This window comes from Clupea harengus, chromosome 3, assembly GCF_900700415.2.
Source record: "Clupea harengus chromosome 3, Ch_v2.0.2, whole genome shotgun sequence".
Taxonomy (NCBI): domain Eukaryota; kingdom Metazoa; phylum Chordata; class Actinopteri; order Clupeiformes; family Clupeidae; genus Clupea; species Clupea harengus.
Window position 1 is genome coordinate 8,455,119 of NC_045154.1, and position 14,550 is coordinate 8,469,668.

At 47.7% G+C, this 14,550-nt stretch overlaps 1 protein-coding gene across 5 annotated transcripts in view; it reads left to right on the plus strand.

Moving 5' to 3' along the window:
- The window catches only part of scaper (S-phase cyclin A-associated protein in the ER), a 104,773-nt gene that overhangs the window by 52,236 nt on the left and 37,987 nt on the right, over positions 1 to 14,550 (plus strand). For all 5 annotated transcript variants that reach the window (XM_031564456.2, XM_031564457.2, XM_031564459.2 and 2 more), the window contains 3 exons: positions 796 to 861; positions 1,067 to 1,193; positions 13,467 to 13,582. In XM_031564456.2, the coding sequence (XP_031420316.1) occupies positions 796 to 861; positions 1,067 to 1,193; positions 13,467 to 13,582 (309 nt within the window). The remainder of the gene's footprint in view (positions 1 to 795; positions 862 to 1,066; positions 1,194 to 13,466; positions 13,583 to 14,550) is intronic.

Below are 14,550 nucleotides of genomic sequence, written 5' to 3' on the forward strand. Positions count from 1 at the left end.
ACTCGTTCTTAAAAAAAGATTAACGTGAGCGGTTGAAGTGGTTGATTGCATATAACAGTTTTTGTTACTGATGAATGTAAATTAGGATATAAACTAGTGCCTAAAATAAATACATATAAATGCATTCAGGAAAGCTGTAGTGTCTCGTGAAGTTAATCAAACTGTTGGCTCTACCTTGTCATCTTGGAAGCGACCTGTATCTAGACTTCCAGAAAGCTATTGGGTGGTTGCAAATCCATCTGCTGATCCTCGCCACTCCGATCGAGCGCTGTTATCAGCCAACCATGTGCACTCCACTGTCCAGTCAGGTGGATACGCTTGCGATTGGTCTAATTGCTCTAACTGTAATCAGCATAAAGGACGCGCAAGAGCACTCACTAATTCGCCAGCAAACGAGGCATCTGAACTGGGAAGCCGTCCACTGTCTGGAGCCTGATCCTTTACACTGCGGATCCGTCTGAGAGATTTACGTATCGATTGGATCTTTTACTTTTTTTAAACATTGTAATCCGTTCCCATAACTCTCACCTGCCTTCACAAGAAATCCTTCAAGCTGGAACGGTTCTGAAGGGGGAGGGTGGGTGGGGGGGGGGTTCTTGATGCCGTCATTTCTGATTGTTGTTTCTGTGGCTCTCAGGGAGAGCAATTGACAGCCAAAATAAACAGGCTCAGTCCCGGCTTGACCCCTGCGACCTCTGCTTTTGTTCATTCTGTTCTCTTATCTTCTCTACTGACAGTGATGACTCCTCTCACTCAGACACTGACTGACTGACTGTTTCTCCTCCACCTCTGCAGGGCCAAAGAGTACGAGACGGCGGTTGAGGCAAAGACCCAGGTTCCAGAGTCTCCATACAAGGCCAAGTACGTTTTTCTCTGCATTTTGAGGTCACACCACTCACTATACAACATACTGATGACTGCAGTAGGAGTCTATACATTTGCTGACACACGGTTTTTAACATCCGCATTTCTTCACAGGTTCTCACACACACACACGCACACACACAGGGAGGAGGAGAGAGAAAATGTGTATTCATCTGTGGTTTGTGCATCCCTGTGTCTCCAGGCTCCAGCGACTAGTGAAAGACCTGCTGAAGCAGCTTCAGGGCCAAGAGAGTGGCCAGTGGGCCAACAACCGTGTGAGTGGCCTGGACCGCACCCTTGGGGAGATCTCCCGCATTCTGGAGAAACAGGTACGTCAGGTCAGGACTTCTAACCCCACCCTCAGCCCCTGTCCTGTCAGGCAGGCTGGCTGCCAGTTCTCTTCTCTTATCTCCCCTATTCAGGAAAGACCAGCTCACCACCTCCCCCAGCATCCCTTCTTACTCAACACCAGCGAGAAATTTCTCATGTTAATATTTATTTTCCCGATACATGGGTGGGGGGTATGCATCCTTAGTGATGGAATGAAGAATATGTTGGGAAGGTGTCGCTGCTGCACCTCCTATCTCCGCTCGCTATCTTCTGCCACTTCCTCCTCTGGACACATCTGATCAGATCCCAGTGATGGCTTTATGGCGTCTGCTGACTGGAGCTGATACCAGGCCGGACACCGGACACTCCAGCCGTAATGGGAGGAGAGCCGGGGAGAGGGTGGAGGGATGGGGTTGGAGTTGGGGGGTGGGAGGCGGAGGGGGAGAGGGAGTGTATGTAGTTGGATTGGAGGACACGTCTGCTGCTGCAGGGCCATGAGGGTTTATTGTCTTAGGGTGGAGGTGAAGCTGGGAGGAAGAGGGTGGGGGTGGGGTGGGGGGCGGGGGATTTGGGGGGGGGGTTGGGAAAGCAGTTGGGGTTGTGAGGGGTGGCAGAGATTTTTTTGGAGGGGAGGGAGGGCAGCAGTGCAGGCCTGATAAGCAGTGCTGCTGGCTGCTCTCCCTGCTCCGCTCAGCCCTGGCTTGGCAGCCGGCCGCCCCATCTCACAGTCAGCACGGAGTATCACGTTCCCTCCTCCACCCTCCCCTCCCCATCTCCCCCCTCTCTCCCACAGCCCCAGCCCCGGCTCCTTGCCCTCGGTTATTTGGTAATGAGGGCCAGATTAGGTGCGTGTTTGTGCTGAGCACATGTTATTAATAGTGGGAGCTCCCAGTCATGAGACGGGCCAAGCATGTTTCCAGAGTTTGCCTGGGCCGGCTTGGCTACCGGCACGCGCGAGATTGCGGCTTTCATACAATAACATGTTGGTTTTTCGAGCGTAAATGTAGACCAAATGATTTCCAAGGCTCGCAGGCATGCATGGTTTTTTTTTTTTTGTTGTTTTTTTGTGAAGCTGCTCAGACCGAATCTCTGGCTCTGGGTGCCAGCTATGCTTCAGCTGCGCCCGCCATGGCACCTCGCCCTCTGTTAGCGGCGAGCGGATTGGGATTGTTTATGTAGCAAAGAAGAAGAAAAAAATGTTTTACCCTTTTTTTCAGCGTTCCAACAGCACCATCAAGAAACTGCTTTTGCAGACAGGTTATCATCAGAGGTAATTATCCGAGGCGAATTTTCGGTTAAACTAAAGCATGAATGCTGTCTTGTCAATGACGAGTGGCTTTATTTTTTTAACCACTTTTTTGGCACAGGCTCATCCACATCAAAACATTAATGAATGTCAGTGATACCCCATAGCTTTGAGGATGGGCTCTAAGTACTTTTTGTTCAGCCTAGCTCTTACAAGGTCACTACAGTGGGATCAATAACAGTGGGACGTCCCGCAACACCTGTCACTCTGTCACCCTTTTTTTATGAACAGAGACTATATACTGCCACTGTGAGTGGCACACACACTAATTCTCCCATCAGGCCCGCCCTCACAGCAGCTGGCTCGGTACTGCAGCTGGCCCTGAGTCGGGACAGACCTGGGCCAGTTCCGGCCCACAGTCAGCCCTTTGACAGTGTAGGATGGAGGGGAGGTGTCGCATGGCAGTGGGTGGCAGCAGTGTTTCCCCTACCGTTATACTAGGGGGGCGCCCCGCCCCCCCAACGGCAGCCCCCGCCCCCCCTGAAAGGTCAAGTTAATTTTGTTCAATTTTATTTTCTATAAAGCGCCAGATCACAACGGAAGTAATTTAAGGTTACCTTTCCTATAGAAAAGGTCTATAGCTTGTTCTTTTATTAAACAAAATAAATAGCCTTATGTTATTTATCTTATTTACACGACGGCATGTCATTTCTGTCTCTACATGGTCGCGCGTTTACAATTATCTGCTCTCTGTATCGCGCATGGCGGAGTTCCGCCGCGATGCGCACAAACACACACACACAGACACGTGCGCGCACACACAGGTGAGCACGCTCCCACCAGCAGACAGAATTGGGCTTAAGAATCAGTGCACAGCTACGGACACTTTTAAGCCTTAAAAAACGAATATCCAGGCGTTTATGAATCCGGCAGAGATCTTTTCCTAGGTAGGGTCGACAATGAGGCCCAATGAGAATGGCTACAACAGACGTGGAAACAGAACGTACGTACAGAATGTCCGCACCGAAAATTCAGAAATAGATCTGGCTTCCATTTTTTATCATTTTCCGCGAGTTGTGCGTGGCCCTTTTTACACAGAGTCTGGTAATGAATCTATGAAATGTAACGAAAATTATGTATTTTGCTGTGAATAATGAAGGAAGCAATAAATCCGATTATTTGCCAAACCCTCAAGAGCTGTTGCCATGGAGATTTAACGTTACTTTCTGTTTGAAGACAAGGTAGCAGCTAGTGTTGAAGAATGGATGACTTGAAATTGGACGACTTTAAATTAATATATGAAATTGAACATCAACACCTATACGGATAAAATAAATAAACAAGGATAGCAAAACAGATTGATAAGCAATGAGAACGGCAGAAACACAGGCAGGACGTCAGATGACGAGACGGATCATAGTGACACAGGCTGTTTGTTTTTTTCGTCATATGAAGGCTGAGACATTCATAACATTTTATTCAGTCTTACTGGTCCTTTTGTAATGCCAACATGTGCACTTCGTTGTAGATAAGTAAAGCCTATTTTGCTAAATTTTTGTAGTCCTGGTAATCTTTTGTTTGGCATATTGGTGAGGTTATTAAGAGGACCATTTCTCAATCGTTTTGTTCTTGATGAATTAATGTTTGTTTATTAATCAATTATTTTTCAACACATAACTCAATTATAATTACAAAGAGGACCATTCACAACTTTTTATCGCAACTTTCACTTGTTTCGTCAATTTAATTGCAACAAAAACCTAAAAATAAAAACTTTCATTGCAACTTTTTGGAAAAGCTCCTGCGAAATCAGGAATTTTAGGCCGCAAATATTTCAAAAAATTTTCTTCCAGAAGCCCAGAAAGATACACCACTGCAGCGACAAAAGCTGCACACTTTGTGGATAATTGTCATAAAAAGACATGTTCCGATGTTTAGTTGTTATATTGACTGCTGGCTGTCATTAATAGAAACACATGAACACCATGATTCCTTTAAGCGTTTGTGTCGGTGGCCACGCCACGCCGCGCACCGTGCCGCAACCCCCCCCCCCCCCCCCCCAAAGCTGTAAACCTAGGGGAAACACTGGGTGGCAGGATGGAGGGCTGATGGTGTGTGTTGTCCTAGTCTTGAGGGAGTGATGGGGTGGGGTGGGAGTTTTCCCCCAGGGAGAGGGCAGGCTGGCAGGAGCAGCCGCTTAAAGCCAGAGTAATGGAGAGGGAGGAGCCCAGGGGGAGGAGAGGAGGAGGAGGAGGAGGAGAGGGTGCAAGCTGTTAGGGGAGCATAACGGGTCTGATACATACCCACACACACACACACACACACACACACACACACACACACACACACACACACACACACACACACACACACACACACAGACCATTTTAAAGAAACAAACACATACACACACCAACATTTCTCACATGTAAACATGCTTCTTTTATACCAAAACCTTTCCCTCCCTCTTTTAATCTGACCCCTCCAGCCCCACCACTGCCATCTCTCTCTCTCTCGTTCTCTCTGTCTCTTGCTCTCTCTGTCTCTTGCTCTCTCTCTCTCTCTATCAAATTCAAATAGCTTTATCGGCATAGTGTTCTATTAAAAAGAAAAAACAACAACAAAAGACAAACCACAATCTACAACCGTCAACAATGAAGCTTAAACTCATACGCACTCGACGCACACTTAGCCAAACACACAGATGCTAACAAGCCCCTCCACAGTGTGTATTCAAGCCCGCTGTGATACAAGTGCTCCCACCCCCACCTCTGCTCTTGTGTAACATTAGTCCTCTGAGGGCCAGAGGTTAGTGAGGACAGCAGCAGACTCGCCATTCATTTCCTACCCTCACCCATACAGACCACACTCCTTCGTCTGCTCTTCTCTTTATTATTGTTTTTCCTCGCATACCCTTTTATTATCATTTCCTTTTTTTTTTTTTTTTTTAAACTCACTTTCTTGTTGAAGTGTTAAAACGAACCACTCTAGAGGTCTTCTTGTCATTTGTTTTTTTCTCTCTCTTTTTCTCTCTCTCACGCTTGCTCGTTCTCTCTCTCTCTCTCTCTCTCCCACATTTACGGAATAGCAAAGTGTTAGTGGACCTGTCTGTTCTTTGAGCCGGGGCCTGGTGGGAACACAGGGTCCCGCCGTACAGTATCTGGGCTTCATTTAAGCTGTCCGTCAAAGGTCTGCTCCCTCCACCTCCAGCAGCGCCGACGGGATCGGGACCCCCACCAAGCAGCGCCGCACCTTGGGCCCGGCGCACCGTATGGCAGGGCCTGGCCCTTCAAACCAGGGCTTCCTCCTCCTAATTCCAGGGCAAAGTCAAATAAATATAGTCTCTGTCAGCAGGGAGGTCTCAGCGTACACCCCCCCCCCCACCCCCAGGTCCTCAAGTCCTGGAGTTGCTGTATGTCGAGACCGTTTAGATTATTTGACCTAACAAGCATCTCTAGTGTCGTTGACTCACCTACTAGATTTGTTTTCTTTTTTTTCCCTGTCATGCTGGCCGATATCTGATTCAGTCTCCACTTTCTCTCTTTAATTCCACAGACAACACCCGACACCCCCTTTTCTCCTCCCCCCATCCTGTTCGATCCCCACAAACACACACACACACACACACACACACACACACACACACATACTCATACACACGTATGCGTACACCTCTCTATGTCCCACCCTCCTTCGTTTCGGCTCCCTGGCTCTGGCAGTCCCCGACCCTAGTGAGGCGGTCCCTCTGTGGCCACTAATGGTTTATTTTGTGTCAAACCAGATTTCACTTCTTCAGCGGGGAAGGGAGGGAGGGAGGGAGGTGGGGGGGATTGAGGTGACTTGACATGGTTGAAGTGAGGAGCCATTTTTTTTAAACCCCCCCTTCCTATAGGTGTAGGAGTGTGTGTAAGTGTGTGTACGTGTGTGTGTGTGTGTGTGTGTGTGTGTGTGTGTGTGTCGGAGAGTCACAGGTCTTGGCCAGCATTTTTACCTTTAGCATATGACCTCACGTATTTACATTCTGCATGGAGAGTGTTTGTCACTGCTTTCAAATAAAGCGGGCTTTGGGGGGTGAGGGGACGGGGGGTGCAGAGACAAACGGCGCTCCTGACGCTTGAGGGACTGTCAGGGGCCTGTGCGGGCCTCAGTGGGCCCTGCCGGCCCGGGTCTGCTGTTCTGTATTTACATTCTCATTTGCCAGCTGTCAGGGCCCCTGGCTCCCCTCGGTGCCTGGCCAGTGGCTCGCCTCTACCTGAGCTCGCAGAGGGGCCGAGGGGGGGACCAGCCAGGCCTTCTCTGTCTCCGTCGCTCGCTCGCTTGCTCGCTCCCTCGCTCCCTCCCTACCTCTCGTCTCACACTTTTCACATTCTTTGTTTTGTGTCTCATTCTGTTTTTGTTTGCCACGCTGCTTCAATTCCATTTCAGAGGCTTTATTGACATCAAAGTTTACACATTTATATTGTCTACACTTTCTCATTCATGTGTGCAGATATAAGTGATTCTGACTCACTCGTCGTCATTCTCCTTGGATGTGCTTTTATGCACAGATCTGAAAGGAGCAGACCAAGAGTTGCAATCTTGAGTTTAAGGGAGTGATTTGAGTGTTCTTTAGCATTTAGCCGTAGTGTTAGATTTTATATTAAAAGCCCTGTCAATAGGGTTAAAAAAAAAGAGCCTGGAAAATGCACCTAATTGACTGCAGAGGAAAGAGTGAAATGAAGTTGGTAATTTGAAAGTAATGTCATTGTGTCTCCACTAGGTGGCAGATCTCCTCAGTTGTTTTTTTCTGTGAGAAATAGAGAGATAGGAGGTTAAATCTGATTGAGATGCTATTTGGGTGAAATGTGGACCACAAACCACATAGTTAGCATCGGAAGACAAAACAACCATGCCTGTTCTCTTTGCATTTAATTTTGTGTTTCACTTAATTTATGATTTAAACACTATTCGAATTAGATCTTACAATGAGCTAGTAAAGAAATCATTTTTAGAGCACTGTGATGTTATATTTAAATTATACCAAATGCAAACATAAATATAATTTCAACCTCAAACCTGATGGGACCCAACACATAGATGTGCATCTTTAAGATTGTAATTGTAAATTACAATCTACAAGATGTAGATTTAGATTGTTATAGTAAGTTCTTACAGTGCCTAAACAATTTTGAAAGTGGTAAGGATGAAATAATAGACGTAGACCTCTGTTCTTCTATGAGAAACCTCAGTGCGTTTGGCTGACTGGTGAGGGACCGTGAGGGTTTTAGATCTCCTGAGAGAAAAGGCTGCCTGGACATTGTTTTGGCATTCCTTCATAGTCTGCTGTCACTAAAGTAATTCTTGGCGCTAAATCTCCAGGTAATTCCTTTTGTCCCCTCTCCTGGCTGCCATTGTCCATGTGTGAGGTGTGCCGTCGCCTGTCTCTCTCTCCCCCAGGTGTTTGCTTAAAAAGAGCATGCAGGGAGACAGCTTTTCAAGGAGCCTGCTTGACAGACAGGTATGTCTTAGAAGTGCCCCCTCCCCACCCAGACCGAATCCTCCTCGAAAACATCCCAATTTAGTTAATGAGAAATGAACAGAATTGCTTGTCTCATGTGAGGCATTGTTGGTGTCTTGTGTTCGCACGGCGGTAGATTGTAGTGAACTTTAGCTGAAGCTACGGCACGGGTTGGGTTACAGCCTCAGTAATTGCAAGGTATGTGCAGTACGCTGGGTCTTGTGTAAGACTGCACCGCACAAAGGATCGTGCTGGAGAAGGCTGGGGAAGTGACAGCTGATATTCATGCACCTAAGAACTCTAATTGACTGCTTTAGAGTAATTAATTGGCTTAAGACTCTTAACGCCCTTCTTGTTCGGGTCTTAATCATTGGCTACAGTCATTGAAAGGTTGCAATTAAAAATCGGGCACGCATGGCAGCGGCGGTCGGAGATGACGTGCAGGCAGTGTTCTAAGGGGGCGCAGCAGTCACAGAAATGAAATAAATAAAAATCGCAGGGAATCAAGGTGTCTGTGGTTTTCTGAGAGCCAATGGTATCTCTTCATTTGGTCCGCTGTTGCGGTCATGCAAGTTCTGTTCAGCATCATCACAACTTTTGTTTTTGTTGTTAAACGCGGTGCGTGAAGGCTATTTCTAATCTCATATACATAAGCAGTCATCCGGTGGTCGGTGCGGTCCCTTTGATTTTGAGCCTTGCCTGTCTCAAAAATGAATGCATCTCCCTTTCACTGAGTAAACTTCAACCTCTAATTGTTTCCCCCACCTAAATAAACCCTCACAAATCATCTTCAGAGCTGCGCTCTGTTGCATCCCCTGCATTGAAGTCCCGTAAACACGCAGGCGGTTAACTCGCTTTCCCTGAAAGCTCTTGTTGCTGGCCAGAAACCCCGCTCTCAGGCCCTGTGATGCTCTTTCAGGCCTCTCCGCTAAGTGGGTACTATGTTTACTCTGCTGTTTTGGGGGTTTCCACAAAGCTCCCCATCCAAGATTTAATGCTTGCGGAGTGTGTCCCTGATGTGTTTGAGCTCCTTTCTAAATCATCTGCCTTATTGGTTCTTTATGTCGTTGAGTTCTATATTTTTGTGGAAAGGGACAGATGTCTGCTACACGTTCTGCTATGGTCAGCCAGAGATGGACAGACAGACCAGTGGACAACCCTCTGTTGGTCCCCCCCCATAGAACAGTTGTTCCCCATCTGTTTCAGAGGACCTGAGCGTTTGGGGTGTTGACCATCCGCCTCCCTCCTCCCCTGCTCTGTGCTTTCATGTCCGCTAATTAGAGTGGTTCACGGAAGGCCAGCATAGAAGTTGAGTCAGGCGGTCCCCCTTCCACTTACTCCAGCCCGTGCCTCTGTCGTGTCCGTTGTTAACTGAAGCTGTCTTGCCTTCTGATTAGCCGCGATGCTAATTATAGCTGCTGAGACGTAATGATGAAGAACAGGCGCGGTACTTTATAATTCATGTTTCGTCTGTCATCCCCTCGTTCTCTTCCAGCAACACTGACCTCCGCCAATTGCCCTCTTGTCTCTGTTCTGTCTTTGTGGCAAGACATCTTTTTTGTATCTCTCCCCCCCCTCTCTTTCTTCTTGAATAAAAGGGCCTCTCTTCTCTCTCATCCTGTTAGCCTGTCACTAGCGTGTTTGGCGTGGGGAGTGAGGAGCGTCAGGGCAGAGGAGGTATTTCTTCTCCTCCCTGCAGAGCCCAAGGATTAGTCATATCTTTCCGTCAGTCGGACCTGCTTGTGTTTATGATGTGCAGCACGATATTCTCTCATATCTTAATCCGGACGGAGTATTTCATGTCATAGCACAACACGGTGACCAAAGACTTACTTGGATTCAGATGTGAGGGCTCAGTGTAGTGCCTTGGCTTAGTTTGTTGGGACCAGCTACTGTGTTGCTGCATGCTATGTGCGGTTGCTCTAAACTTATAAAGCTGAATTAAGTTTGATTTGGATTGTGCCATTCCTCTAGTGTAGTGGCATAGGAAAATTTGTTAGACGCTTATTGTCGAGGTCTTTGCTGACAGTGCCCGTTGCGTGTGTTTGTTTAACTTGAAGTCTCCCGGCCCCTTGGGATCCAGGCGCTGGGTACTGAAAGCTGTGAGGGAGACGTTCCTCCTGTTCCGTGTCCTTGTTTTGTTTGGTCAGAAACGGCTTGTTAACACCTTGTTTCTGTCCGTGTGTGTGTAGAGTCCCTGTCACGCGAGCCGCAAACAAACACGCTTTCGTCTTGCCCTCTGTGATGTGGCTTGCTGAAAAGGGTCTATCAAACCCAGATGTTGTGACTGCCAAGTTTAGCGAAGGAGAGCGAGTGGGAGAGAGATTGGGGGCTAGGTTGAGCCTGTTGGCTGTAATGGGAAGGCAACATTTGGTAACAATAGACATGAAGGGGGAGTGGCGTATTGTTGTAGATCCCTGTGAGATCAACCCCTGACGTTCTGTAGCCAGAGCTGTCCTAGATTCAGTCCTCCACTGGGGTCTCGTTTATGAAATACTTTCGTACTCTTTGCGTTTCTCTGCATTGCTTACTCAGAAATGTCAGGGTATGAGCAATATTAAATATACCATGAAATTAAGCTGTTCAGCTTAAAAGGTGTATAATGCTCTAATTTGCTTGCCACACGATCTCTTCATTGTTCCCTTATTTCTTTTTTTTTTTTTGTTCTCCTAAGTAATGGTTGCTGTCAACCACAACAGGGAGGGCCCATTACTGTATCTGAGCTTGACAAACCTCAATAACACAGCGCGGCCTTTGGGATGCGTAAAAATGCCATTTGTCCAGCAGGAGCTTTGGGAGTAAGAAACAGCGGGGGTGTATAATCTGCCCAGGTTCCCTCCCTGTGTTAATGGCGTTCACTCCACCTCCGACAGACACATGGACCTTTTAGTGTCATTTGCTGAGAGGCAGAGGGCGCTTGCAGCGGAAGTTAACACTTCATTAGTGACTGAATCCAAAAGCATTATCTCTCGGGCGCCTCAGCATAAGGCTTTCTTGTCGAAATAAATGGCTGAATCAAGCCCTCCCTCTTGTGATTTTTTGTTTCAAAGCCTTCAGTCTCCTCCTCTTCCATCTCCCTCAGCCACATTGCAATAAACTCCTGCAGAGCTGACAAATGAACCCTGGTAAGGCAGCATTATCTTTTTGTAAAGTTTGAAAATATAGTAGTAGTTCTCCCTCAAATGCTTCACCCCTGTCATTGGACCATGTATGCAGCTTTAAAGTTGTTGGCTCTTCATAGGGATCTGTCAGCAAGGCCAGTGGATTTATCCTTTATCTTATGAAGAGTCATGCCCCCATGGAATCAGCTCCCCACAAGTTAAAGTCCTCCTTTAAAAAAAAGGCCATTTTGGGTGGCTTTTTCCACACACCCCTGAGGGCTTTGAGCAGAGCTTGCTGATAGCAGGACTAAGAGGTGGAAAAGCACTTCTAAGTTTCCAGAACCATAATGATCACAGATTGAGAGTTCAGGATCCTTTTGACCCTCTCTCTGTGGGAGTCCTTGCCAGGCAGTGCGTGATGGAGCCGTCCGAGGAGCTCGCCGCTAATCCTCCCGCTTTGTGCATCACACACATCCCCTTTGGTTTAGCTGACAAACGTGCATGTTCCAATCTCTTAACCCCCGCCAGTTCTCAAGCCTCTCCTGCCACCGGATCCGTCAGAGCTTGGCTTTGACGGCTCTCGTGATTGACAGGAGAGGAGCTTATGTGTAATTTTGTGAGGCGCTTCCTCTGTTCCATGGTCAGATGCGTTTAGACTTGTCCTCGGCCCTGTATAACACACACAACACGTATGCAGGCACACACTCACACACACACACGCACACACACACGCATACAAAACTCCCACTTCACTCTGTTTGAAACAAAACACAGGCTGAAGTGCTTGCCGTTTAAAGCAGTCACATAGCAGAGCGGAGCCTGACCTCATTAGGTGTGTGTGGGGGGGTGTCCCGCCATTGAGGTCTGTGCTTTTCTTTTCCAGCCCGCATCTTTGTGAACCATCAGCTCCATCAACACCCTCTTTCCTTCCTTCTCCTTCTCTCCTCTCTTCCTTCCATCCCTCTCTCATCCTCTCCTTTACCCTCTAGTGAGGTCCAGGTCTAACATGCCTCATAAGAGAGGGTTCACTGCTTTTACTCCTGAGGTCGAGGCCGTTGCTCTGATGGCTTCCTCTTTACTTTTTAGCCAAAGTTAGCCAAACTCTTCGCCGTGTACTTTAAGACTAGTCACACGTGGGATTTAGTGTACACTGACAGACCTGCTAAGAGAACCCCTCAGTTGTCAAAGCGTATAAAGTTAGAGAAAATAACTTCCACTATAAGTCACTGCCCAATACAGAAGTTTAATGACAACCAATAACATCACCATTTCATTTTACAATCCAGTATTCCATTTTGGCACATGGCGTTATTTTCATCTGTAATAATCCGTCAGATTACTGACTGTTACTGGTCTCATAGGAGTGTTTTCTTTCTTCTGCACCCTCTCCTCCTCCTCCTCCTCCTCCTCCTCCTCCTCCAACTCCTCTTTCTTCTTTTTTCTCTGTTAGCCCCCATCCTCCCCCAGAGCCCAGGTACGGAGAGGGTTCACTGCCAGCACTGTTGGGGTCAGAGCTGTTGATTTACGTGGTTTGTTGCCGTGGCGAGGAAGGGTGGGTTGGGGGGGCAGAGGGGGAGGAGAACCCTTTGCCAAACACTGAGACATTTCCTTCCTCTGCTCAAAGCAAAGGCCAGTGCTCTTGACTCCGGGGCACATCTCAAGCCTCTAAAAGTATGGCTCACTTAAAGAGCCCAACTTTGAACTTCGGAGGGGAATTTTATGGTGCAAGTAAAAACGTCCAGTCTGTAAACAGTTTTGGTTTGTGAAGCCCCCAGACAGTTAAATGGCCATATCGAGTTCCTCATGCGTCGAGCGCACAACAGCATCTCCTTACGACTCACCGAGCGCCGTTTGGTTGACCCTTTACGGGATCGGTTGAACATTAACTGTGAAATAAACCATGCCAAGTGTATGAGTAATTCCAAAGGCCTCCTCCCTTGCTCATCTGTGTGCGCACACTGTTTTTTTTCGTTTTTTTTCGCACTCCTCCTTTTTCAAACAGCTTTTCTGTTTCCATTTCTGGATCCCTGTATTCCCTGAGCCCTTGTTTGTCAGGCCAGACCACCCTGCTTTGTGTGCAGATCTCCATATTTGTTGTCCTGTGTTGGGGTTTGGCTGGTAAGGGGGAGGTGGGTGAGGGTTGGGTGTAGGGTTATGCACTTTTGAGATTTAACAGGAATTCGTAGGGGATCACTTTGTTTCAGATTTCAGCTTGGGCTCCCCTTTGGAGGTTGGGAGAATGAGAAGATCCCTCCTCTATAGAGGCAATGTGATAGCCTGTTCTGTTTGACTATGTATTCCTAACTCTTTCTCTCCCTCTCCCTCTCTCTCTCTCCCTCTCTCTCTCTCCCTCTCTCTCTCTCTCTCTCTCTCTCTCTCTCTCTCTCTCTCTCTCTCTCTCTCTCTGTCTCTCCCTTGCTCTTTTCAGAACAATGCAGATCAAGTAGCGTTTCAGGTGGGAGGGGGACTCTCTGCCCTGGAACAGATTCTGCAGGTAGTCACCGCCACCTCCACTCCGGCTGCAGTCCCACGCATTCCACTCAAGTGAGTACCAGCCACTCAAATCCAATAAAGCCTGCAATCTCACCTTACACTCGCCCAGCCTCACAATACGCTTTCAGTCAAAGCTCGCTCACTCTCGCTCTCTCTCTCTCTCACATTCTGTTTTACTTCCTCTCTACCTCTTGCCCTCGGTTTGTGTTTCCCTCTGTCTTATATTTACGCTCATCATCTACTACATTTGTTCTTATACCTCTGGGTTTTTTTTTTTTTTTTTTCTCTCTCTCTCATGAATTGACATTTTAAAATTCTTCTGTCTTTTGAAATCTTACGAACTTGTAGTTGTTCAATGCTGCATCTGGTGTAAATCTGTTTTTGGTGGACTACGGTTAAATGCATATTTCATGTGGCCCAGTGTCTCTGCGGTTGGGTGAGGGTACGTTTGGGTAGATCCAAACTGATCTACTCCGGCCTCCAAACCTCAACTCCGTCAGCCTGCCCTTCATTTTTTTTCTCTCCAGGTTAATATTGTTTGTGGATTAGTCACGGTGGGCTGCTCTCCGGCTATCAAAGGAAGCTTATGCAAACAGCGGCTGCCTTCCATGTTCCCGTCTAGGGACGTCCACCCTGTTAGCCAAACGTCTCCACACAGGAAAAGACAAGAGGCCTAGAGGGCACCAGACCTACAAGGGTGGCCTGCTACATTTTCGGCTTGTGTGTCATCGCAGTCCAGATTTTCCAGACTCCCTACAGCAACCCCCTCCACACCCCCACCCCCACCTCCACCAGAACCCTCCCCCATTACCCGTCTCCTCTGACATTGAGATTCTGCCTCTGCCGTGGCCATGATGAGTTTCCCCCCCCCCCCCACACACGCAGTGCAGTTAGAAGAAGTGACTTAAACACAACTCCTCCGTCATTTCTGTTTACTGCCTATGCCCTCATCTGCAATAAATACAGTACGAATGTATAATGAATAAGAATGGGCTCTGCAGCAATGAGAAATGGGGGGC